This window comes from Python bivittatus, unplaced genomic scaffold (assembly GCF_059951505.1).
Source record: "Python bivittatus isolate LINGU-HERP-01145 unplaced genomic scaffold, Pbiv_v1 ctg000220_np1212, whole genome shotgun sequence".
Taxonomy (NCBI): Eukaryota; Metazoa; Chordata; class Lepidosauria; order Squamata; family Pythonidae; genus Python; species Python bivittatus.
Genome location: NW_028277048.1, coordinates 27,699,603 through 27,725,036, shown reverse-complemented (window position 1 = coordinate 27,725,036; position 25,434 = coordinate 27,699,603). Strand labels below are relative to the sequence as shown.

Below are 25,434 nucleotides of genomic sequence, written 5' to 3'. Positions count from 1 at the left end.
CTCACTAAAAGTGTGATGTATAAACTGGAATGTTGTGTTTCTGTTTTTAAGGTGCTAGTTTATATTTATGATGTATAAAGAATTTTTAAAAACTTCTTTAAAATGTTTAAACTTTAGAGATCTTCTGGCAGTCCTGAATCTCATTTCAGCCTATTATATTTGTTTCAAAAGTGCTTGTCAGTGAAATTCTTTGAGGATTGGTTTGTTCCAAAGGAAGCTCCTTAAGAAAATCTGTTAATTACCAGAGGTTTAAATAACAAATGGGAAAATGGAGCTGATATTAATTCTTTCAATCTTAGGGAGAGAGGAGAGATCACCATCTTTCCTGAGGATTAGTAACCTATTTTAAGCTTTTGTAAAAAATATACTTCTCAGTATCACCTCTACCTGAAGTTTCAGAGGAAATCTTTAAAAGTCATTTGTTTGAATTGAGTGAGATGAAATTTCACACATTCATTTTGCTTTGGTGATAAAAGTTTGCTGTTGTTAAATGTGCAACACATTTTGAGTGATGACTTTATATTGATTAACACAAAGAACAAGCACAAAACTAATCTGACACCAAACTCAGTCCCCCCTCCCCCATGAAGGAGATATAGGACATAAAATAAAAATAGTTCTAGTACTTTTATAGAAACAAACAAAATGCTAAGAAGCAGAGTGACTTATTGACTAGCCTCCAACCTGCATTCTGAGAAGAGTTTTTAATTCAATGAACAAAGCGTATTGCTTTTTGAGTCAAGGCTGTGTTTGCACACTCTCCCTTTTTATCAGGCTGTTTCTGCCATGCAGCAAAGTGAAGTGAACTGCTTCAGTGCATGTGTGTGCTATAAGTGTATGTGCTAAACTCACATAGAAATTAGTGATTAGTAGATGGAGCAGCAGCAACAACATAACAATTTACAAAGGGGTTGAAACCATTACTGAACAAGGATATATTTTTACATCTTTTTCTATGGGAATCCTAACTTGTATGCATCAGCATCAAATTTGTATCATTTGAGGTAGCAAGATGACTTGGGCTAACACTGAACAAGAGGAATCTCCTCTCTTTTGATTGCTTCCTATCTGGAAACCATTTGGGTGGGAGTTAAAAGACTGTTATGAGAATAAAGTTTTGAATCCTGGCTGTTGGTGAGACAAATGAGTTAACTGCACTTATCTTTTCCCCATTAATAGTTTGTAGTCTGATTGCTATCTCTAAGCCACACCAGGACATACTGTGGGGATCTTAGAAGTACATGAATGACAGCCAAGAAAAGAGTATTTCAGATAATAGTGACATATTCTTTAATCAAGAACACCTTAATCCCAGAACCAAGAAATTAACCCAGTTCATGTGTTAATTGGGCATGGGTGTGTGTGTGTCACCCTGTAGAAGATTATGAGATCTGTTTTTAGCCCTGCTGTGACATACTTCCATATCTTGAGTGCAGCTCATAGCAAACAGTATGTGAGTATCTGTTGATGTACTGTATAGAGGTTTGGGGTAACCAGGATACTGAGTTGTGGGAATGTACCCAAATCATTAAGATACTGTTACCAACAGCTACACTCAGATGTGGAAATCAGAATGAGGAGGTCTGGGTGGAGCTAACATGGTAAGAGTCTATATATGATTATTTGATAGGCTTTTGCTTAAAGCGTGAAAGGAAGAAAGTAAAATTTATTTCTTTATTTTATTAGATTTATATGGTTACCCATCTCACCAAGTGACTTGGGTGGCTAACACACTAAAAATGTTCCTTTCCCTGGAAATCCTTAGTAAAAGGCAAACGATTTACACAATCTGAAGACAACACAATAACAGAAATGCCATCCATAGAAGCTTTCCTTATTTAAAAAAAATAACTCTGTTTTATTTCCACACCCAACATTTCTATAGATACGCATAACCATGATGTTTCAAAGTATGTGTCAGCTACAGAATGTTTTTACTAGCATAGTGATCATATTCATTAGCGGTCATATGCATCTAAGATGATAAAATCCTTATTTTATCTATCTATTTTTATAACTGCCTTCTGACAGTGATGCACTTACTTGATGAAGTATTTGATTCCATCTGCTGTATAGGCCTTTTCCCATCCATAAGGCAGACCTAGGTCAAGGGGGAAGAGAAGCATGGATAAAAACAAAACAGATCAAATCATTCTCAGTACTGCAAACTTCACATTCAGACATGTGTATATTCACATCAAACTATTCCCTTTCAAGGTAAACAATATTTTGTAAAGCACAAAAAACAGTAAAAAATAATCAGTATAAGAACTTAAAGGCAGAAGATAAAAGAAACAACAAGGAAGTCTTCACATCAACACATTCGCTATACCTTTCTGTCCTTACAAACCATTCTTGCTTTCACTGTATCCATCGACAGATTCATCCACTGCCTTTTGTAGTTTAAATTTCTCAGCTCTCTCTTTTTCAGGAACTCATCCACTCTATCCAACCATGATCTTCACAGCCTTTCCTTTCTTCTTGACCTCTTCATTCTCCCTTCATAGGTTTATTTTGCAAAATGATCCTCACTCATTCTCTATATATGACCAAACCACCTCAATGTAATTCTTTTGTACTGATTGCTCACTTTTGTATTCAATCCGCATTCATTCAATCCCCATTTGTTTTTGACCCTCTTTTTGTTTTATGCTATATACTTCTTAAGCAACCCATTCCCACTGCATTCAACATATTTTTATGTTTTTCCTGACATAATTCAACTCTCACATCTATATAACAAAGTGGGAAGAAGCATGGACTTTTACACAGCCACGTTTACTTCTTCAACAAATGTCTACTCCTTGCAACAGGCCACATAGAATCCACTACCCTTCTACAAGCGTTTACCCATCTTAATATTTCTCCATTCATTTTCTCATCTTTAGTAAACATTCTGCTTGGGTACACACATTCATCTACTTGCTCTGAATTTTTGCAAACACTGCATGAGCTTCCATTTCAAAATAACAATTATTTTACATCTGTAAAATGAAAAACAAAAAAGATGAAAGAAGAAACATACAAAAATGTATGTTTAAATTATAGTTTATAATTTCTACCATGCCAAACAAATTTATTTAACAATCAAATGCCTGAATTCCATGCTTTTCAGCTGCAAAGCTTTTTTATATAATAACTTTATTAAATTAAAAAAAAGAAAGATAAAAATTAACAAGAACTAATAATCAAGAAAGAGAATAGAAAAAAAGAAAGAATAAAGAGAAAGAAAGCAAAAGTGTATAAAAAGAAGCATAAATACAAAAAAAATGACTTCAGATTTCTTTTACAGCATATATAATTAAAACATACATCAAACTCTTACTCTAAGATTTCAACTTAACATCCATTTTTCTATAATCTATTAATTTTACTAATCATCAAATCCATATATTATAACTTCATTTTTTTTCTGTTTCCCGCAAAAAGTCCATAAGGGGCTTCCAATTAGCTTTCAAATTATCCAATGTCTTTTCTCTAATCAAAGCTGTCAATTTCACCATCTCAGCTAGGGTTTTCCATGCTTTTCAGCTGCTGAGATTTCAACAAAATACCTATTTGTCATTAGTAGCTGTCTATATTGTACCATCAGAATAATGGCCGATGGATTATTGAATATTCAGGTGTCAATATATACAAAAATGTTGTATAAAACTTATGGCATATTTTATATTACATTTCTACTCTAGATTTCACTTGAGAACTCAAAATAGGATAAATGGGGGTGTCCCTGTTTATTTTCTTTCCACAGCATCAGCTCTGTGAAGTAGTGACTGACTCAGGGAGCACCCAGGGAGTTCTGCAGTTGAATTGACCTTGAACCTGGGTTATCTTGTTTGAAATCCAACACTTTAAATATTGTATGGCACTGGCATACTGCCACTTCCCTCTCCCTTCCATGCCTCTGCCCTCTCATAATTGGAAATCTCACCCTCTACTTCTCTAGGGCATGCATCAACTGAGGAAGTGGAAAAGAACGACTTAATTGGGATAATACTGTAGATGCCCTTTGAAGAATTAAAGTTAAGTGTGGTTAAAGTATCATCTATAGATAGGCCTAGAGGCAAAAGACAATAGAACTGGAAAACCTATGGGAAAAGTACTTCAGGAGAAGAGGTGGAAATTAGGGAATCTTCAATACATGATAGTTTCATAGAAGACTAAAACATGTTCAGCATTTAGTAAATCAATGTTACTAATCTGGAAATCCCAAGTTTGAATCTCATCTTTCATGAACATGCTTAGTCAAACCACAACTTCTCATTCTTACTCCACTCATTTGTAATATGGCAATAATCAAGTCCATCTATTTTACAAGATGCTCTAAGGACTCAGTACAATTATTGCTTTAAAGCTCATGGATGAAATTGGTTCAAATTAGCCTTCTCTAATAATGTCAGCACCACTAGGTAGACCAGACTAGGAAATCAATTTCATAGACTAAAACTATTTTTATTGAGATTGGCTATAATAATAGAATCTTGCAAGTTTGATTGTTCAGTACCTCCTCTTCCTTCTTATAGTTAAGTGCATTAAGGAGGCATCTGCCTAAGCTGTTTCCAAATGTTATCTCATTCTGGACTTAAACGCCCCCCCACCGCCCCAGGCAATGGATTTTGCATATCTCCATCAAGGTAATCTTCCTTACTCCCTACAAATAAGGTGCTGTCCTCTGGCCATACTGGCTATAATGGAAGCTATACTTCTATACAGCTGGTAGGGAAAATAGTTTTAAATGTATAGTACGGACATGCCCCTAAGACCCAATTCTGAAAGACCAATCACTTCCAAAGTGAGCAAGCTCCTAGTTTGTATGTTGCTCAGAGAATCTCCTTTGTTTTTACTCCTTTTGCAATTATCTGTCTTTGCCTTCTTACTTTGGACCCAATACAAAAGGAAAGAGAAATGGAGACAGAAGCTTCTCCTCCATGTTTCTGGTCCTGACTGCTTGTTTGCTTCTTCATTCAGAAAATGTAGGCAAACAAGCATCAGCAACAAGGAGGAGAAGCAGAGCAGAACTCAAGGTTCCTGCAGTGAGCTATAGGTGCTTGATGATGGCAACCCCCCGACTTCATTTCCTGAGGTTAAAGTGCTAGATGTGAAAATCCTGCTAGTGGTTTTGCTCTACAGACACAGCAAATGTGAATTTCCTTCAGAAGTCAGGAAATGGTTCTTCACGCAGGTCTCACGGGTTTAAATGCTCTGATGTATACAACCTTGACTTCTTGTAAGCTTGCTATTTGTTTTGTAAAGTGCAGACTAGAACACTGGCAATCTATATAAAACTTGTTGATAGAAAACAAAGCTTTTCCTCTTAGTTAAGCTTTTAGTCTACTATGAAAGGGCCTCTGAAAGCTTTGGCAGGCAGATTATTTCTGAATCACATAAAGCTGAAGAGTTGCCAGTGCACAAATTAATTTATAGGTTATTGACCTAATGCCAATCAGAAAAGGAATTCCACCATAATCTATTTCAGCCTTAACTGAATTTCTGTCTGGAGAAAAGGTTTGATTTATTACTGACATTTGCCATTGGTTATAAACAGCCTAGTAATGCAAGTGTTTACTAGGAAATTTCCTTAGTGAAAATGTGATGCAAATAGCAACTTACTAACCTACCTAGCAAACAGTGATGATTTCAAAATCCATGGGATGAGGTAATCATGCAAGTATGTAAGTCACAGGCAGTTGCAAAATTGTGTCATTATGCAGGTGTCATCATTTGCCCTTCTTGTCCCTGTGAAGATGCCCATGTGCTTTAATAATATGCAGGAGTATCCAGGCCTGTGCACTTTCACACCCTTTCTCCAAGCAACATACTCACTGATATGATTAAACACCAGGCAAACAACAGAGGTTTTGGTTCACAGTGTGAAAGTTAAAAGCCAAGCACTAGGAAAGGATGGCTAGATCCATCAAGCTCCATCTCTACAAAAAGAGTTGTAATTAGTTATTTCTATGCCAGAGGCAGTTTTCCAGTTCTGCAGAAGGCCACCTCTACAAAACATTCTTCGTGGGAGGATTTGGCATAGTCTATGGCAAATTAAGAGTGGCTATCCTCCTGCCTCAGTAGTATTAAATGGCTAAGGAGACAATCCTTTACATACTTACCCAGAAATCAAATATTTTGCTCACACTGGTCAAAACTGAGTAAACAGAGTGATGAAGATGATGCCATCAACTTATCCATTGACTCCCACTCAAATGTTTTCTTATGTTTTCAGGAATAACCCCATAGGACTTGCTTAATTCTCCACCACATACTGTATTTAAGCTCAGTATTTGATGGACCCTGTCCTTGTTCCCTAAATATAATCAGTGCTACTAAAAGCCCTTAAACTTTGGTCACCACCAATGGTCTTTCTGAACTCGGCATTTTAGATGGATTTTATTATTGATTTTTCAAAGTGTTCAGAGAACATATATTGATGAGCAGTTAAATATGTTAAATAAAATGGATGAAAGAATAAAAAGTAAATAAATAAACTTAGGCTTCAAATTAGTGATCAAAACCCAGAGATCACTTGCTAATGGAATTATTACATTTTTACCACATTGGGGATTTATTTTACCCATGCATAGTTTTTGTTATTCAATAAGAGGAAGCAGACAGAGTCTTTTGGGAGAAGTTAAAAAAGAAAAAAAAGAATAGTTTCTGAAAGATAGCTTTCCTCTTTCTAATGACCTGCCCTGCAGTTGTGCAGCACGTGCATGTCATAGGAAGAAAGGTGTTCTGAGACTTATTTTCAAATTGTACAATGCAATGAAGAGGCCTAAAAATCTAGTAGTCACATCAAACAACCAGAGTGAATGCCCCTGAATTCTCTACAAGACAAAAGGAATCTGAGACAGCTGGTTTTGGCAGATGTTCAGTTATACTAGTGTGAAAGTGCTTTCTGTGGGGTAAAAAAATCAGAAAGACCCAGACATAGAAGACTTGCAGTCACCTAGAAGTGAGTGATGCAGAAGTTACATCTTTATAGACACAGCCAGATATAATAATATTGTGTGCACAACTCCTCCATCTCTTCTTCCTTCTGTAGTATTTATGTTTATAAGCTGACCAACTTCCAATGATTTACAATTAAAAAATACAAAAGACAAAAATAAATCATAAACACCTCCTAAAACAACATAAAACCAAAATACCTATCCTGCAGGGCCTCAATCCTCACTCATGCCCCAATGACATGAAAAATCCTTATTTCAGCACAACTATTTTTTTTTTATCCTATGCAGCTGGAAATGGGACTTGTACAGAAAAAAATGCAATTTCTTAGAAGCTCAATATGATGAAATTGACAGTAGTACGACAAAGGGCTCATATCCTCCTAGTCATGGCACAAATATGTCCAGGTAACAACTTTTATATGACATATCCTCATGATGTCACTTTCATTTCTTCCTTAGCTGAGGCACGTTAAAGTTGTCTTTAGCTGTTCCAGTTTAATACTCACCCACACAATGTACCATAGTCTTCACCTCAACCTAACCTTAGCTGTAAATTCATCCTATTGCCAATTTAAATATTAACACTAACCTTTATTCAAGAAGACCCTGACCTCAAACTAATGCCCATAAAAATATTTGAACTGGCATTAAGGTGAAAGTACATTTATGGTTAAAATTTCTTGAATACTATGCTAAAATACAGTATGATTGTATTAGCTGAGTTTTCATGATTAGTGGGAATGTGATTTTTATCTTAGGACTCCAATTAATTAATGCTCTTCTCTTTAGAGTAAACATTTTTTCATAGTAAAGCTTAGGCTTAGGGGTAGGGTGAAGTTAGGGCTTGAATTCCAAGTCTTCTCTGTTAAAAAGAAGTGGCAGGATTAGCATTAGGGTAAATTTATATGAATAATCATCTTAGTTTGATATTATCATTTGGACTGAGTGTGGGGCTATGGTTAGAGTTAATCGTTTGATAGACTTTAAATTATATTAGGGTTAAAGTTAAGCTTTCTTGTGATCTATGCTAAAAACTAGGATAAGGTTAGGGTTACACTTATCATTCCTTGAAATCCAGGATAAAAATGAGGGCGGAGCTTAGAATGAGGTTGAAATTTCATGGATAGTGATAATCTTTGGTTAACAGTATAGTTAGGGCACATGTTACATCTATGGTTAAAGAAAATATTTTCATAGGTGCTATGGTGAGAGTGACAGTGAGGTTATAGTTAAATTTCCTTGAAATGCATGCTCAAAGTGAGTGTGTGGGTTAGAGTCAAGCTGAGAATCCTTGACGTTTGTGCAAAATTTGGTTTTGAGTGTTAACATTAGGGTGAGTTTTAATGGTAGTGGTGGTCTTAGGATAATATTACTGTTGACATCCATTTCTGGAACAAAAACTAGTATAAATATTTTTATTGGCATTAGGGTGAAGTTAGGATTACTTTAAGGATTCCTTGAGATCTATGCCAACAGTTAGCATGATGCTCTTATTAGATGAGTTTTTATCGTTTGTGGCAATTATACATTTATTTTATGTTTGAGAATTTTTATTAGTTAGGTTCAGGTACAGTGTTAGAGTGAAGGTAGGATTAGGATCAAGATGCCAAGTGGTGTATACTATAACTAAGTTTGAGGGATAGCATAAGTATGTTTTACCAATAGAAGAGAATATATGTAGCTCAGGGTTGAACTGTGGAATCCTTGGGGTTCTCGGAGCTTGGTTGTTTTCAACTCCCCACTATAGTGCCTCCAGAAAATAAAAAATGTACAAACAGATGAAGATGAAATTATGGTCTCATTTGAAGTCACAGCACTCTTTACATCCATAAACCCAGAAATAGCAAAATAATCCATCTCAGCAGTACTACACAACACACCCGAACTAACCAAATACACCAAGATTGAAATACCCACAATCATGGACCTCATCAGCCTCTGCCTCACTACCTATTTTTAGTTTGATGGACAAATATACCAACAAATCAGAGGTACACTCATGGGATCACCACTGTCGGGACTCATAGCAGAGATTGTAATGCAATAGCTAGAAACTATAGCACTTCCATGCATACAGCCAGAAGTATGGATCTGGTATGTAGATGACACCTTTGTTATAATAAAAAAGGAACAACTAGTGAAGGCACATGAAACTATCAACAAGATATTCAAAGGAATAAAATTCACTAGAGAGAAAGAAAACAACAACATGCTACCCTTCCTGATATCCTCATCAGCAGAGGAAACAACGGCAAATTAGAAACCCAAGGCTATAGGAAAACTACCCACACTAACCAAGTACTCTACTACCAAAGCAACAACCCAACCTCCCACAAGAGGAGCTGTGAAGAACATTATTCAAATGAGCATGAACGCACTGCAGCAACCCAGAACAGCAGAAAAAGGAAACAGACAACCTATACAACGTCTTCCAACAAAATGGATATCCATGCCACTTTATCAAAAAGTGCCTGACCACTCCACCTACTACAACACAACCAACACAAGCTATGAAAAGGATCACACTGCCATACATCAGAAACATCTCAGAAACTACCAACAGACTATTACAACCACATGGCATCTCTGTAGCACACAAACCAACTAAAGCCCTCCAAAACATCTTAAGTAAATCAAAAGACCCAGTAGCCCAAGAAGAAAAAACAGGAGTCATCTGCAACATACAGTGTAAGGATTGTAACAGCTACTATGTAGGACAGACATGTAGAAGACTAGCAGAGCACCTCCATGAACACCAACTAGCAGTCAGAAGACATGATGAAAATTTCTTAATGTCACAACACATGGACAGACTCAACCATAGTTTCAACTGGGAAACTGTCAGCATCTTAGACCAAGCTAAATCCAAAAATGCAAGGGAATTCCTGGAAACTTGGTATTCAGACAAGGCAGCCATCAACAGGCACATAAAGATAAACAACATCTACACACTATTCAAAAGAGACAATAAAAAAGAAACAAAAAGATCAGAACATCTCCTCACCAGCAATCATCACCCAGATAAGCAGAGATTAACATCAAGATTAAACTAAACAAACAATCAAACAGTAAACAATGCCCTAATCAAGGAACTACCAAGAAAAAAAAAGCCCATCCCCACCAACAGTGACAGGGCAAGCTACTGTATATTAACAAAGTGCAAACCCCACTCCATTCTAGCACTGAAGATGTTATCTAGCTGGGTAACAAAACATTTGCAAGAAAACAACCAAGCTCAGAGAACCCCAAGGACTCTATATGTATGTTTTCCTGGTTAGTAGTTGTATATTACAGTTCTTGTGCTGGTATAATGGTTAAGGTAAGTATTGATATTGGCATAAGGGTGAGGTTAGGATTAGGGTTTTTTGGGGTAAGTGGTCAAATTTATTTCAGATTTCACATTAGAATGAGTTTTTATGGTTACCCGTAGTCTTAGGTAGTCTTCAACCATGTCTTTTCCATTGGCTAGGACCTGATCTAGGACAGCAGATTCCCTTGTCTCTTCCTCATCCTTCTGGAAGATAAAACAGTCAGCAGAATCACTGAGGAATTTTGGGGATCTTCCACTCATGATCAAGTTGCCTCCTATCATTAATATGTCTTTCCTCCCTGAAATTTGGCAAGCTGGTCCAGGAGGGGATTATCCTTATATTTGCCTGGCTGGCAGTCTATAGCAAACCCTCAGAACAGTATTGTTGTAGTCACCACCTCCTTGAATCCCTACCCAAACATTCTTGACTGGACTCTTTTTTTTTTTTTAATATAATTTTTATTAAGAGAGAGAACAGAACTTAGAGAAAGAGAAGAGAAAAAAAGAATAAAAAGTGCAGGAAAAAAAGAAAAAGAAAAGAAAAATAATATAATAAAAAAAAGAAAAGAAACATATAAAGAAGTGACTTCCAACATTCATCACAACAAGTATAAATGAATTTTGTAACTCTTCACTTCCTATAAGGTTACAAACAGATGTCTCTTCATCTCATATCCCATCCCTTATGTATCAGCAAATCCCTAAAACATCAACTTTTCAATCCTAGTGTCAGCAAAAAGTCCATAAAGGGCTGCCAGAACTTTGGGGGAAAAAAAGAGTCTTATTTTAACCTTGATCAAATAAACCAACTTTATATTCCTTCCTTTTATTCTAACAGTCTTAATATTTAATTCAAACGTTGTAGGATTTGATTTCTTTTCAATTCTTCTTTATCCCATCACACTTATTTGTTCAAGGCTTTAATAAGCCTCTTTTGTAAATCCAGTAAGAAAATATTTTCCAGGTCATTTTCTTGGTTTATCATTTATATTTCCCTTTCAATTTTTAAAACTTCAGCCAGTTTCTTTTGTATATCCAGTAAAGCATCCTTTTTCAAATCATTCTCTTGGCCTGCCATTTGTAGTTCCACTTTCGGTACTTTGTCTTTTCAGATAAAATTTGTTCCACATCTGCCATTCCTTCATTAACATCTTTTGGACATAGTCTATCCCTAGAAGCAGACATCATTACCGACAGTGTTGATATTGTGGTTACTAATTTCTGGCACCATTCTTCAAAGATCTCCTTTAATGTTTCCAATGTGATAACATTTTGTGTCAATTTGTAAGTCCCAGTATTAAGTGACATCAAGAACAAGCTTGTATTTTTCTTTTTTTTAGGGTCTGATTAGAATCTTTAGTCCCCTCTAGTGTCCAGTTTCTAAAATCATAAAGTAACTTACCTTTGTTATGACTTATAATAGCAAATATAGTCTGTTTACCATGAGAAGGTATTTTGTTTATAATTAATTCCAAAGTCTTATAGTAAAAGTCAATATTCCAAATTTATCTGGGTCCTTAATCCATTTATAACTTTCTAAGATCAAAATCTTATTTAGCTTTTCGCTGTTTATTTCAAATTATTTAAGTTCTTTAGCTTATAATTAATTTTTCTTTTGAAAATTTTGAGTGAGTTGAAGATACACTCACTCAATGACTTTTCAAACTTTTCGTTCCAATGGTCTTTAATGGCTTTAAGATGATTAATAGGCAATTTCCAAAAGCGATTAGAAAGTGAAGCTTACAAACTTAGTGTTCTTTAAAGGCTATGTTGCAGTTGTGAGCAAAATGGCTGATCTTGTCATCTCCCGATGCGCAAGCCCATGGAAAACCACTGTGGTCTACTTGCGAGGAGCAGCTGTCTTGAGCACATGTGGGTGATCTTCCATCCTCTCCTTATCTGGTTCTAAGGAACTGGTCTAATTACCGGTTCCTTGGTCTTAGCCGTGGTTGTTGGCTCCACTTTTGCAGAGACGTCTTCAGTTTGCCATACCTCCCCTGGAAGTCTGCTCTTGACTGGACTCTTGTCATCTTCATGGAGGAAAACAAACATGGCACTTCCCCTGCAGGTCGCAAGAGCAATCCTCTTAATTTCTGTGTTCCTTTGATGAACAACAATGAAAACTATCTTTCCTCCTTGATCTTTTCTTCCAAACTCCTGTTTGCTAGCTCTGTGAGTTTACTCTCTGGGGAACTGGCTTCCTTATATGTTCCCTGAAGGTACCTCAGCCACATCAGCAACTATCACGTATAACAGGCAATCTGTAGCAATCAGTAGCACAATGTATAAATGCAGCAGTCTATCTCCTAGGCGCATCACTGAAGCAATGAGCATGAAACTGAGCAAACTCAGGGAGGCAGTGAAGGACAGGAAGGCCTGGCGCAATATGGTTCATGGGGTCACGAAGAGTCGGACACGACTTAACGACTAAACAACAACAACAAATCTCCTAGGCACTTCTTCTTTTGCTTCCACCTCTTCCCAATACTGCCAGTTCCACAAGAGATGGGACATTTTATTTTTTACTGTATTCTGCTCTAAGCTTTACTAATGCAAACACAGACTTGAACTCTGAGCCTCAGCTAGAAAAGAACATGCACTGGAGTACTCCTCCCTTGCTTTCCCATAACAATAAATGAAAACTGATCCCCATCACTCCCAACTCAAAATAAGGTGAACTTGACAGAACAAACTGCATAAAATGTCTACTAAGTATTGTTCACTATTACAAGACTTGAAAAGTTTTACCAAGTGTGTGCCTTCATCTTACATGCCTCTCCATTCTTTAACCTGCTTCTGCTCACAGAAAAGTATGTATGTATGTATGTATTTTTATTTATTTATTTATTTAAAATTTGGATACCGCCCATCTCACAAGAAAGTGACTCTAGCTGGTTTACAATAAAAACAACAAATAAATATTAATTAAAATACAATAAAATAGTATAAAACACAATAAAACCAAATATATACATAAATAATAATATCTTCCAAGGTGCTGCTGATAGAAAAGATATTAACATATGGGAGCATCTTCAAGGTGCTAGTCACCCCCAAGGTTGGTTGCCCCATTTCTCACCCCATGCAAGTTGACAGAGCCAGGTCTTAACTGCTTTCCAGAAGGTCTAGAGAATAGGGGCCTGCCTCACTTCTGGGTATATATACAGTATATATTTTATATATTTTTGACATTTATACATATGACATTAAAGTTGATGGATCACAGTTTTTTGTGGAGCCTTCTGCACTATTTTTCAGGAATGAAAAGAAAAACGTTCCCCTAAGAAAGCAAAACAAGCTAGAGTTCAACTTCAGATAGTATACAGTATATTGGGGTTCAGTTTGTAAAAAAGAATGGTTCTCCCTGTGATACTGTATGGAAACCAAAGTTCAACTTTGAAGAAATAGGATAGAAAAATATATTTTCATCTTAATAAAATTCTGATAAAGGAACATTCCTATTTTTTCCCCTATGTTGCAGATTCTAGTACAAACAATTAGATCTAATTTGTCATTGTTGCTGATTGACATAAAATGGCACTTCACCAATGAAGAACATCATTAAGCATGTCCAATCTGGCACAATGTTATGTCAATACAAGATGTGCCCACAACAACAGATCTTACTGGGAATTAGCACTGAATTAAAGGTCAAGGAGTGCTTCATGTTCAATCATGTAGTGCTCCACCCATTTCAAAGCTGAGCAAAGATAGCATGAATATGGATTAGCAACAGTTCCCTATTAGAGAAAAACAAAACTAATTCCTACTTGCCATTATCCTCACAACACATGGGAGTACTGCTCTGCCAGTTACAAATGAGGAATTGTAGTTAGGAAGAACTCATAAATGAACATAAAGTGTTCCTTTACTTATTGTGGTGACATTTAAAAAATATGGCAAGCTGAATCTTTCAAAATCTAATTAGAAAATTATCTTTATCAAAAGAAACCAATATAACTCTGTCAGACCAAAGGCTTTCACTATTTCAAATCAGAGAAAGCTTCATGGATCTGGAGGGTTATTAAACTTGAAACGGAAAAATCCAGCTGTGACTAATTTTTAATCCAAGCAGGAGTTTAATGCTAGAAGAAATGAGTGCACAGCACTGAGCAAAGCAATAAAACACCTTTGCATACTTTGTTGAAGGCAATCAAAAGTGAACAATTGTTGCACTCAGTAAGCTGAAACCAACTGAGCTTATGGTTTGAAGATGAGTTTGTAATACAGCATTCTGAATACACATTTAAGTGAAGAGAATGCCAGTTAAGACTATTATATTCCCTTGCTTGTCTATTCTTTCCTTTCCTTTTTGAAGAAAATTCTAAACTCTCTGCCCGTGCACCGTGATTCTATATAGCAAAACTATCAGGGGATGGGGGCATTGTCCTCGGCTTGTTTCCTGGGCACTCATTTTCCAACCCTCTCAGTTGAATCTCATAACCCAAATGCCATTCAAGCTGATGGATCACAGCTTTTTGTGGAGCCTTCTGCAGTATTTTTCAGGAACGAAAAAAAAAAAAGGTTCCCCTAAGAAAGCAAAACAAGCTAGAGTTCAATTTCAGATAGTATATATTGGGGTTCAGTTCATAAAAAAGAATTGTTCTCCCTGTGATACTCTATGGAAACCAAAGTTCAACTTTGAAGAAATAGGATAGGAAAAGTATTGATGTTTTTGAACTTTGGTGTTGGAGAAGACTCTCAAGAATACAGTGCATAGCCAAAAACAAACAAACCCCAAATGAATGGATTTTCAAACAAATCAACCCAAAGTTATCACTCAAGGCACAAATGACCAGGTTCTTAGGATTTGCCAGAAATCTGAAGATAGGAGTATAATTCTCAGCTGTGTTATAATACTGGTTGCAACTGCTCTCTCTTTACTGACAGCAATCTCTCTTCCTTCTCAGCCATCAAAGACAGTGAAATCAACAAAGCTTCTTTTGGAGTTGGGCCCATATTTTAGATTCAGAATATTTCTAGTATGTGCAGAGCTAAGGAGAAGGTACCTCCCCATGAAAATTCACTGGAGAATTAGACTGGAAATGCTTCACAAGTTAGTCCCAATCTAACTTTTCAGAAACACTGAAATATGGACCCCCACCACACAGTGCTATAGACATGCCTAATACAATGTTTTGCACCATATGGAAAACTAGAGGTAGGAATTTTAAATAATAATAATAATAATAACAACAGCAGCAGCAGCAGCAGCAGCAGCAGCAGCAGCAGCAGCTTTAACAGCATCAAACCATATGATCTACCTACCCCAGGTCCTTGGGAAGGACTCAATAGGTGGATAAAAATGCCAAATCCAGTCTAAACGTCTGGCTGATGGTGGAACCAACCATAATAATAATCATAAAATAGATAGTAGACATTGCAATATTCAGGAATAGAACAGCCAGCAGAAGAGAAGAGAAAGAACTGGAGAAAATCACAAGATACAAAGACCTGCAAATAGAAATAGAACGACTGTGGCAAAAGAAAGCAGATAGTACCAATACTAATAGGTGCCTTGGGTGCAATCCCAAAACATCTGGAGTACCACTTGAAGACTATCGCCATTGACAAACTCACCGTCAGTCAATTGCAAAAGGCAGCTTTACTTGGAACAGCTTAAATCCTGTGATGATACCTTTAACACCATCAAACAACAACATCTGCTTATCCCAGGTCCTTGGGAAGGACTCAGTAGGTGGATGAAAATGCCAAATCCAGTCTAAACATCTGGCTGATTGTGCAACCAACAATATTATTTTTAGATTTCAAAGAACTAAGTGCAGTACACATGAACTACTTCTTACCACCCATTCTAACCTCAAATTATTGAGAGTATGTGTGGCCATGCAGATTGCTGAAGTTACTGGAAACAGAATCTATACAGGGTAGTGAAAGTGAAAGATTTTTAGAATCTCTCTCTTTCTCCAGGTAGTTTTCTAGAATCCACTCCTTTCTCCAAGGTCATGCAATAACATCCAGAGATTGAAACACATGTCTAAATAATAAATAGTAAATAATAAACAAGAGAAAGAGATGTATATTGAATTATATATTTTTATTCAATATATATATATATATATATATATATATATATATATATATATATATATGTCATATAGCCACTCAACTCACACAAAGCAACTCTGGGTGGCGTACAGCAATGAAATAAAATAACAGATAAAAACAATAATTATAAAAAGATAAAAATGATTATTGAAATAAAAACATTATCAAAAATTTAAAAAAATTTAAATCTTAAAATATACAAACCCCATGGAGAGAGCAGAATATCAATTACAGTGGAGCCATCTAGGAATGTCTCTGGTTCTCAAAGACCCCCAGGCCTGATGACATAACCAGGTCTTGAGGGACTTCCTAAATGACACCAAGGAAGGCGCAAGCCTAACTTTAGGAGACAGAATGTTCCACAAGGAGGGAGCCACGGCAGAAAAGGCCTGCCTCTTGGGACCCACCAAATGTAAGTCCCTGGCCGATGGAAAGCTTAGCATACCCTCCCTGCCAGATTTAATGGGAGGGGCTGATGTAATTGGGGAGAAGTGGTCCTTCAGATAACCCGGCCCCATGCCATGAAGGGCTTTAAAGGTCAAAACCAGCACCTTGAATTGGACCTGGAAGCAAACTGGCAGCCAATGCAACTCGTGAAGCAGAGGTGTAATATGTGCTCTTCTAGGGACACACATAACTGCCTGCGCTGCTACATTCTGCACCAGTTGAAGCTTCTGGAGATTCTTCAAGGGCAGCCCCATGTAGAGCATATTACAGTAGTCCAATCTGGAGGTGACTAGGGCACAAGTGACTGTGAGCAGAGCCTCCCAATCCAGGAAGGGGCACAACTGGTGCACAACACAAAGCCATGCAAAGGTCCCCTAGCCATGACTGCCACCTGTTCTAGGAGGACCCCCACATTGCGGACCATGTCTGTCTGGGGCAGTTTCACCTCATCCAGCACCAGAGATGGTACAGTCCCAGAACCAGCAGGACCCCAAATCCAAAGCCACTCAGTCTTGCCAGGGTTCAGTTGAAGCCTGTTATTCCCCATTCAGATCCTTATAGCCTCCAGGCACTGGCATAAGGCATTCATAACGTCACTCAATTCACCAGGGGCAGAGATGTATAGTTGGGTATCATCAGCGTATGATGATACCGCACCCCGTGGCGACTTATGAGCTCACCCAGCTGTTTCATGTAAATATTAAATAGGAGAGGGGAGAGCACCAAACCCTGCAGCACCCCACATAGTGGGGGCCAAGGGCAGGACCTCTCTTCCCCAATTATCACCGACTGGAATTGACCCTGGAGAAAAGAGGCAAACCAGTATAGCACTGTGCTGCTCACTCCCAGTCCCCTAAACCAATCCAAAAGGATACCATGGTTGATGGAACTGAAAGCTGCCAAGTGGTCAAGTAAGGCAAGTATTCCAACGCTGGCATGCAGACTAAGCTACCTAGACAAAAGTAAGACTGGCCTTTGCTTTCAAGTTCTTCATCTCTTGGAATATTATGTATATGCTGTATTTTGCTTGCAGTACTGTTATATTATTTGTTACCATGCTATACAGTGACTTGAGTGCTGCAGTGGGTGGTGAAGGTGGTTATATAAAAACATTTTTAGTTTTAATCCAAAGCAGATATTCAACACCACTTAAGTAGCAAAGCACATGGGTCTTGACTCTTTGTTCAATACCCTTTTGTTTACTTATGGTGTTTTTTTTTTAAAGCTATACATTTTCACTTATGAGGATTTATACCACAGTAGAACAGTAAATTCACATATACTTTTTACTGATACAAAGACCTGATCTTTTTTTTCCCTGGATACTATTTTTAATATAACGGCACTGAATTTAATACAATGGCACTAAAAAGTCTCATAGCGCTTTCATCATTAACTGCTGAAATACAGTTTTTAATTATTTCTACTGGGAATGATGAAACTTCCACAAGGTTATGAGCTCAATAACTAGCAAACTTTTTAAAATTAATTTTTAGGTAACTGATGAGGCCAGGTACTTAAGGCTTTAATTCAATTAAATATTGCAAGCAACAAAACATATGATAATTTGTGTTAATCTCCAGCCACTTTTATGACCAGAAAGTCCTTTGATAGAACAAGCCAGTGGTTCAATTTAAATACAATGAGGAAATAAGGGGCACCCATGAGTTCAACAAGAAATTTGATAGATGAGGAAATAGTTCCATTTATAATAATCCTGGGTGAAGTATTAGAATACCACAATGTTATTTAATTTAATAAATAAGGAAATGTATATTTCTGCAAAAATTGTGCTAAAAATTTCTACTGGATCATCAAAGGCCTTTTCCACATTCAGTGAGACCACCACTGCTGATTTCAAGGTGTTTTCAAAATGTATATCTAAAATATCAATGTAATCTGAAAGATAGGACAATCAAATATAATATCATCTGTAGTGTACATGCTAGAAGATACTGTCAAAAATTTGGCATGAATATTTAACAGAGGAATTGGATGATGGCTTGCACAATCACTACGATTTCTACCAGTCTTCAAAATCATAACCATAAAAAAAACTTATTTAAAAAAAGCCTCATAATAAACCTCCAACCATATTGGAAGAAGGGCCATTGGTAGCTGTGTCAGGCCAGAACTAGTCCTGGAAGTTATAGTTTCTAGACCAGTGGTGTAGTCAGTAACTAAGACAGTTGGGCCAGAAATTAATAGGAAAAATGATGGTTCTGTTAACTGGATGAGTGCAGAACACCAAGGCCCCCCCCCCATATTTATAATACAGTATATACTTTTAATATCTCCTGTGGCATCAAATTTTCTGCCCAACAGAGAATCTTCTGTGACATATTACAGTTCCTTCCTCTGGCTAAAGATTTATCTGATAGAGTCTTATCCAAGATAGATCATGAGCTATTTTATTTATTTATTTATTGTATTTATGTGGCCACCCATCTCACATGAAAGTGACTCTGTTATAAGCTTAGGGGTTCCCTTTTCTTCAATAAGTTTCCTTGAAAACTTTTAGCAAGTTTGCCTTTCAATTTCATTATTATAGATTTCATAAACTGTAGAATGCCAGGTGCAAAAACTGTGGCATTCCAATTATATCAGGTGACTTTAAGAACAAGAACTCATGCTTGCTACCCAGAATATCTACTTATTGCTTAATGAAATCTTTGGGAGTTCTGCAAATATTCGACGATCATATTTTAAAAAAAAAAAATACAAGAATGACTATAGTCTCTGACATAGGCAAAGTCAGATGGTTCTTCATTATTTAGGAAATACATTTTTCCCCAAAAAAACAAAATAAAAACACACTGCCTATGCTTTTTGAAAAGATCTTAGTTTATAATATGTTCATTTAGCATGTTAAATTCCACAGATGACAGTGAAAGGTGAATTCATCTACATAAATTAGCAAGAAGCAGTTAATGACCAAGACACATGTCATCTAGCTCTGCATAATAGTGTACTTTTATATTTGCTGAGAGTTATTTGGTTTTTAATAATAGTATTTTATGAGCTTAATTGCCAGGGTCAATGTAAGTTTTACATATAAAGAAGCTTGCTGATTTCAGTGGAATTTAGCTTCTTATAAGAAAAGCTAAAGCTGTAATGTTAGTCTGCAATGATGTTGTTTTAAATTACATTTTTTGTAAGCTTTTCAAACTGGATTTACCAATGTGTATTCATAAAACGCATCATATATGCTATGTTGACAAATGAATATAGACCATTTTTCTCATTAAAGCTGGCAGTAGCTGGTTTGCCGAAGCTGGAATATACAAAGCTAAGCATAGGAGTTAGGAAATAACAAGACATAGGGGAGCTAATTTATTCCAGGTCAGCTAACATACATCATTTTGACTTAAAACAGGGACACATGAGTAAGAATGGTTTTAAATCAGGGCAAGTGTATTTTTTAAAGCATCCTTGCTGACTGCAAATGTGTTAAGTCAGTTATTCATTAGCAGAATATTCTCACATTTTTTTGTTACTTCTGTTAACAACCATTGTAAATAAACTATTAAAACACTGAAGATACTGGAAATGCAATATGTGCCAGCTTAGAATAAATGTGGGTATATTTGCAATAATTCTCCAAGTCAAAACGAATCAAGATGGATGATGTTCAATCTTTAAATCCTTTTCCACAGCATTATTTTTAACTTTTGAATTCACAGAAGGGGTCCATCCTCTATCTCCAGTACTTTTTAACCAATTTCTATCTATTAAAGTTGACACAACTGACTGTTCGTCTTCAGCTGCATTTAGAATTAAAAGTTTCCCTTGCATGACTTCTCCTGCAGCCTTCTGGAAGTAATTTAATGTGACAGAACACTTTCATCAACATTCCCACCAAATCGCTCCTGCTCACAAAGAGTAATTGTGCTAGAAAATAGTTCTACCTAGCTTAGCTTTTGGGGACAGTATTATTTCTTGCTTCCAAAGCTGCAGCATGTTGTATTTCAGCGATCATAATTTTCATTATCAAATCAAAATGTCTGCATACCCTAACTGTTCCTTTGATCCATGTTTTTCTTTTTTTAACTTTAAAAAACTTTATTAACTTTATTAAATTTTAAAATAGAAACAGTAAAAACTAATATTAAAGGAAGAAAATAAGAAAAAGAAAGGAAAATTAGAAAAAAGAATGATCAAAGTCAAAATTGCAAAAAAAAAAAAGAAAAAAGAAAGAAAAAGATAAAAGAAAGAACAAGAATTGACTTCTGACCCTCCTCACAACAGATATAAGTAACAGTATACATCAATCTCTTGCTCTAAGTTTACAAGATAACTTTCATTATTACTATAAACTACAATAAATATATTGTTTCTAATAATCAAATCCATACAACGTAATTCCATCAGCTTCACCATCCATTCTTCCATTGTAGATAATGTCATATCCTTCTACCTTTGTACATATAAAAAACCTTATTGCTGTTATCATATATAAGTATAAATATTCCATAAATTTAATAAGAAATATATTTTAACGTTATCAAAAATAAATCCATTTTATAATCCAACTTATTATTTTCTCTTAAAAAAACAAATGAAATCTCTCCCCCTTTATACATAGATCCTTAAAACCTCATCATTCAATCCTGGTCAGAAAAAGATCCCATTAATAACTACCAAAAGCCTCAACATATATATTAACCATAATCAAATAAGTTCACTTTGTAAACCTTCTGTTTACTTTTAAAGAGCTTAATCTTTAATTCTTTCAAATAGTGTCCCACAAGTTGATTCCCCGTTGTTCTCTCCTTGTCTTCTCCCAGAAACAGTCCCAGTAATTTCTCCCAGGAACAGCCTCACCAATTTAACACATTCCTTTTGCAAATCCAAGATAAAAAGTCTTTCCAAGTCACTCTCCTTTTCCATTATTTGTATGTCCCCTTTGATCATTGTGATATCAGTTGGTTTCATTTGTAAATCTATCCTGGCATCCTTTTGCATATCAATCTTATCCTTTGGCATTTTTAAATCCATTTTTGGATCCACAACATCTTTGTTCATACCACCTTCATAATCCAGCATTTTTTTAAACTCCAAATCCACATTAAAGTCAATCTCTACCTCCATTTCAAAATTAACCATTTTATCCAATCTTTCCTCTATCTTTTTTTCAAGGGACTTAAATTTAGCTCCTAATTCATCAAACATTGATTGGAGTAAATGTAACGAAGTTTTTTTAATCTTCTAATGGCTGCTCCAAAGGGCCTCTTCTAGCCATTTTTTTTTCTTTCCTCCAAAGCAAGCAATCATAGGTATTGTATAAGTATTTACAAAAGAGGCTAGTTAAAGCCTTGAAGAACTCTGTGCAATGGGACAAAGGAAAAATGAAGAGAAATAAAATCCTAGATAATATTTGAATGAACTAAAGACTGTTAGAAGTAATAGGAAGGTATATAAAGTTGGCTTATTTGATCTAGATTGAAACAAGATATGTTGTTACTTCTGGCTACCCTTTACGGACTTTCTGGTGACATCAGGACTGAAAAGATGATGTTTTATGGATTTGTTTATAGATAAGAGATTGGATATGGGATGAAGAGATAAACGTGTAACTTTAGAGAGGGTGAAGTGTTAATAAAATTTGTTTATAATTATTGTGATGAAGGTTGGAAGTCATTTCTTTATATATTTCTTTTCTCTTTCTTTATTCTTATTTTTCTCTTTCTTCTCTTTTTCTTTCTTCTTCCTTGTACTTTTTACTCCTGATGTGATGGAAGACATGAGCGAGGAGATCCAAGGTCATAGCGAGGGGGAGAGGAATCCCAAGCATCTCCTCAGCCCTCAGCCAGAGCATGTGAAAGTGAAGAGAAGGAGACTGGTACCACCCTAAGGAATTCAGCGTGTTTAGTTGCTGCTGTTGGGGGTTAGAGTTAGTCTGGTGAGATCCTGTCTACTAGGTGTAAACTAATAAAGTAACTGAACTGTTCCTGGATTTGTTTCGCTGTGGTTCTTGGGCTGAACCTGACACCTTCTCTCTATTCTCTTTTCTTTCTTTAAGTTTAATTTATATTAGGTTTTACTATTGTAATCAAAATTCTTAATAAAAAACTACATATAAAAAAAGGGGAAAAAAGGCAATGGCAACTCTGCAAGGCTGTGTCCATGTAATCTCCAGGAGTTATTGACAGTTTGTCCTTATCTTTGTCTTACTTGATCAGCTTAGAAGCCAGTTAATCATTCAGATTGTATAACATCTATAGCAGAGATGCTTTTCTTTAAATTCAGAGAAAACCAGACAAGTTGGATTTCCATAGATGAAACTCCTAAAATTAAAGCCATTAACTTGAAATCTAATTAGCAATTCAAACAATATTTTGAAGAACAATGTTGTTACATACTGCTAAAGCAAATAATAGCATATTGATCTATAAACTTTAGGTAATCCAATTTTATGTTTTTTGCTATTATATTATATAAAATTATATTTTATCATTTATATAAAGTTATCAAAAAGTATGCCAAAGTTGTAATCAAAAAGTACAGAAAGCAAAAAATGAGTAAGAATTTTGGACAACTACATCCTTACTTATTGCATCACTTATATTTATTTGGTATTGTTCCACTATCCTGTGTTTGTCATACTACTATTAATGGATTAGATGAACTACAACCAAACATATAGAACCACATGCACACACAAACAAATCCAAGGGTTAGTGGATTAAAAATTTGTATAAGTGCTAAGATGTGTATTAAACAGTGCATAGGATAAAAAAGGAAGAGGTAGAATGGAATGGAACTATACAGCACAGTATTTGCATTCTATAATATACTGTAAACACTATAGTAAAAAAAAAAAAGTGTGCTCTATGGGGACTTTAGAGATACTGCTTTAGCAACAGATTTAGAAAAGAGTAAAAGATTGTACAACATTTTAATTCTGTTGAGATTGGAACTATAATATATGCTTATTGATTCATCACAATACAGTGGTACCTCAAGTTACGAACGCCCCTCCTTACGAATTTTTCGAGATACGACCAACTCCGGCCCCAAAAATTTACCTCGACTTGCGAACTCTGCTTCGAGTTACGAACCGGATCCGCGGCCATTTTCCCTGCTGCCACGCGGTCACGGCTTCCCGTGGGTGAGATCGCGGTAGCAAGGAGATGTTCGGTGAGGCTTGTGGTGTGTTTGTGGTGTTTGGAAGGTGTTTGGTGTGCTTGTCAGCATGGCTCCAAAGAAAATGGAGAGCAGGCTTGGCAAGAATAAGGCTTTGAAGAAAAAAGTGACGATCGAACTTAAGAAGGACATTATAGAAAAGCATGATCGTGGTATTCGTGTGACTGATCTGGCCTTGGAGTGCAAGATGGCAAAGTCGACCATCTTGACTATTTTTATGTTTTTGTGGTTTAAAAATAAAATGCATATGTTTCAGAACTGTTTAACCGTACGTATTTACATTGAACCTTATGGGGGAAATTTGCCTCGTGGTGCAACCAAATTCGGAGGGCGGATTAGCCGTATTTACATTGAACCTTATGGGGAAATTTGCCTCGTGGTGCGACCAAATTCGGAGGGCAGAACGGATTAACCGTATTTACATTGAACCTTATGGGAAAATTTACCTCGAGTTGCAACCAACTCAAGTTGCAACTAGAGTCACGGAACGGATTAAGTTCGTAACTTAGAGGTACCACTGTAGTGAGAAATTTCATAGCATATTCTTTTATTAAGAACATTCAACTATAAATTGTGTAAAAACAACTACAAAACAAAAAAGTGACTGAAATTTATTGTATTTTGAATCTTGGTTAGATTTAGCTTAAAACTTCAACTGTATATATTTGAAAGCAAATCTCACTGAAATATTTAAGAGTTGCTTCTTAATAAAATGACTGATTAGGCTCCTACTATAAATAATCTGACTCCTTGGAAACAAGTGAGTGCTTAATTATTGCAGAATCAAATTCATTAAGAAATTGTGAATGTTTCAAATTATATACTACAGTAATCCATTTGTACTAGATTTGAGGTTATATTTTAGTCATTCTGAAAGATAAGAACATTACAGGAATGTTCAAAAGATGTTACTGGATGGCATTATAATTAAATATTAGCTCTTGCTTCTAGAAAATGAATCCAATTTTTAAAATGCATTTAGTAGGTTCTCCAAATAGCCATTATAGTGAAACATGTTCAGTATGGATTCATATATTGCAGTCATTTCTCAATTAATTTCACAATGAAAAAGACTTTAAATGGATTCAAAAGTACATATTTAATTATTGAACCACTGCTCCTGTTGTTAGTTACAAGTACTAGTAATACCATTACTATATATATTACTTTAATTTTGTATCTAGGTCTTGTACCCAAAGGACACTTAAAGCAGCAAGATCACTTTTAAAATATTTAGTGTGTTGTGACAAGGTAAATACTGACCCTAGTTACTTTCATTAAGCCAGAAGCAGGAAGTCCACAGGTATGAAAAAAGTAGGCATGTAAACACATCCTTACTGCTTTGTTCTGATAAGCTACCAAGTATGTAGTGATGAAAAGAATGCAAGCTTGTACAAACTCCAAATATACATACCTAGAATAGTTCCTACTGTGTTAAAACAAACACATATAAAACTAAACTGTTTGGTGCAGAAAAACCTCCTTCCTTCCTAGACTGAAAAAAGTATCCTC

At 35.9% G+C, this 25,434-nt stretch overlaps 1 protein-coding gene across 8 annotated transcripts in view; it reads right to left on the bottom strand.

Moving 5' to 3' along the window:
- The window catches only part of STXBP4 (syntaxin binding protein 4), a 102,073-nt gene that overhangs the window by 13,042 nt on the left and 63,597 nt on the right, over positions 1-25,434 (bottom strand). For 7 of the 8 annotated variants that reach the window (XM_088138195.1, XM_088138200.1, XM_088138199.1 and 4 more), the window contains one exon: positions 2,044-2,101. In XM_088138195.1, coding sequence (XP_087994321.1) covers positions 2,044-2,101 — 58 coding nt within the window. Of the gene's footprint in view, positions 1-2,043; positions 2,102-10,374; positions 10,465-25,434 lie in introns of all 8 variants that reach the window. The other variant, XR_015795713.1, reaches the window with a different exon arrangement.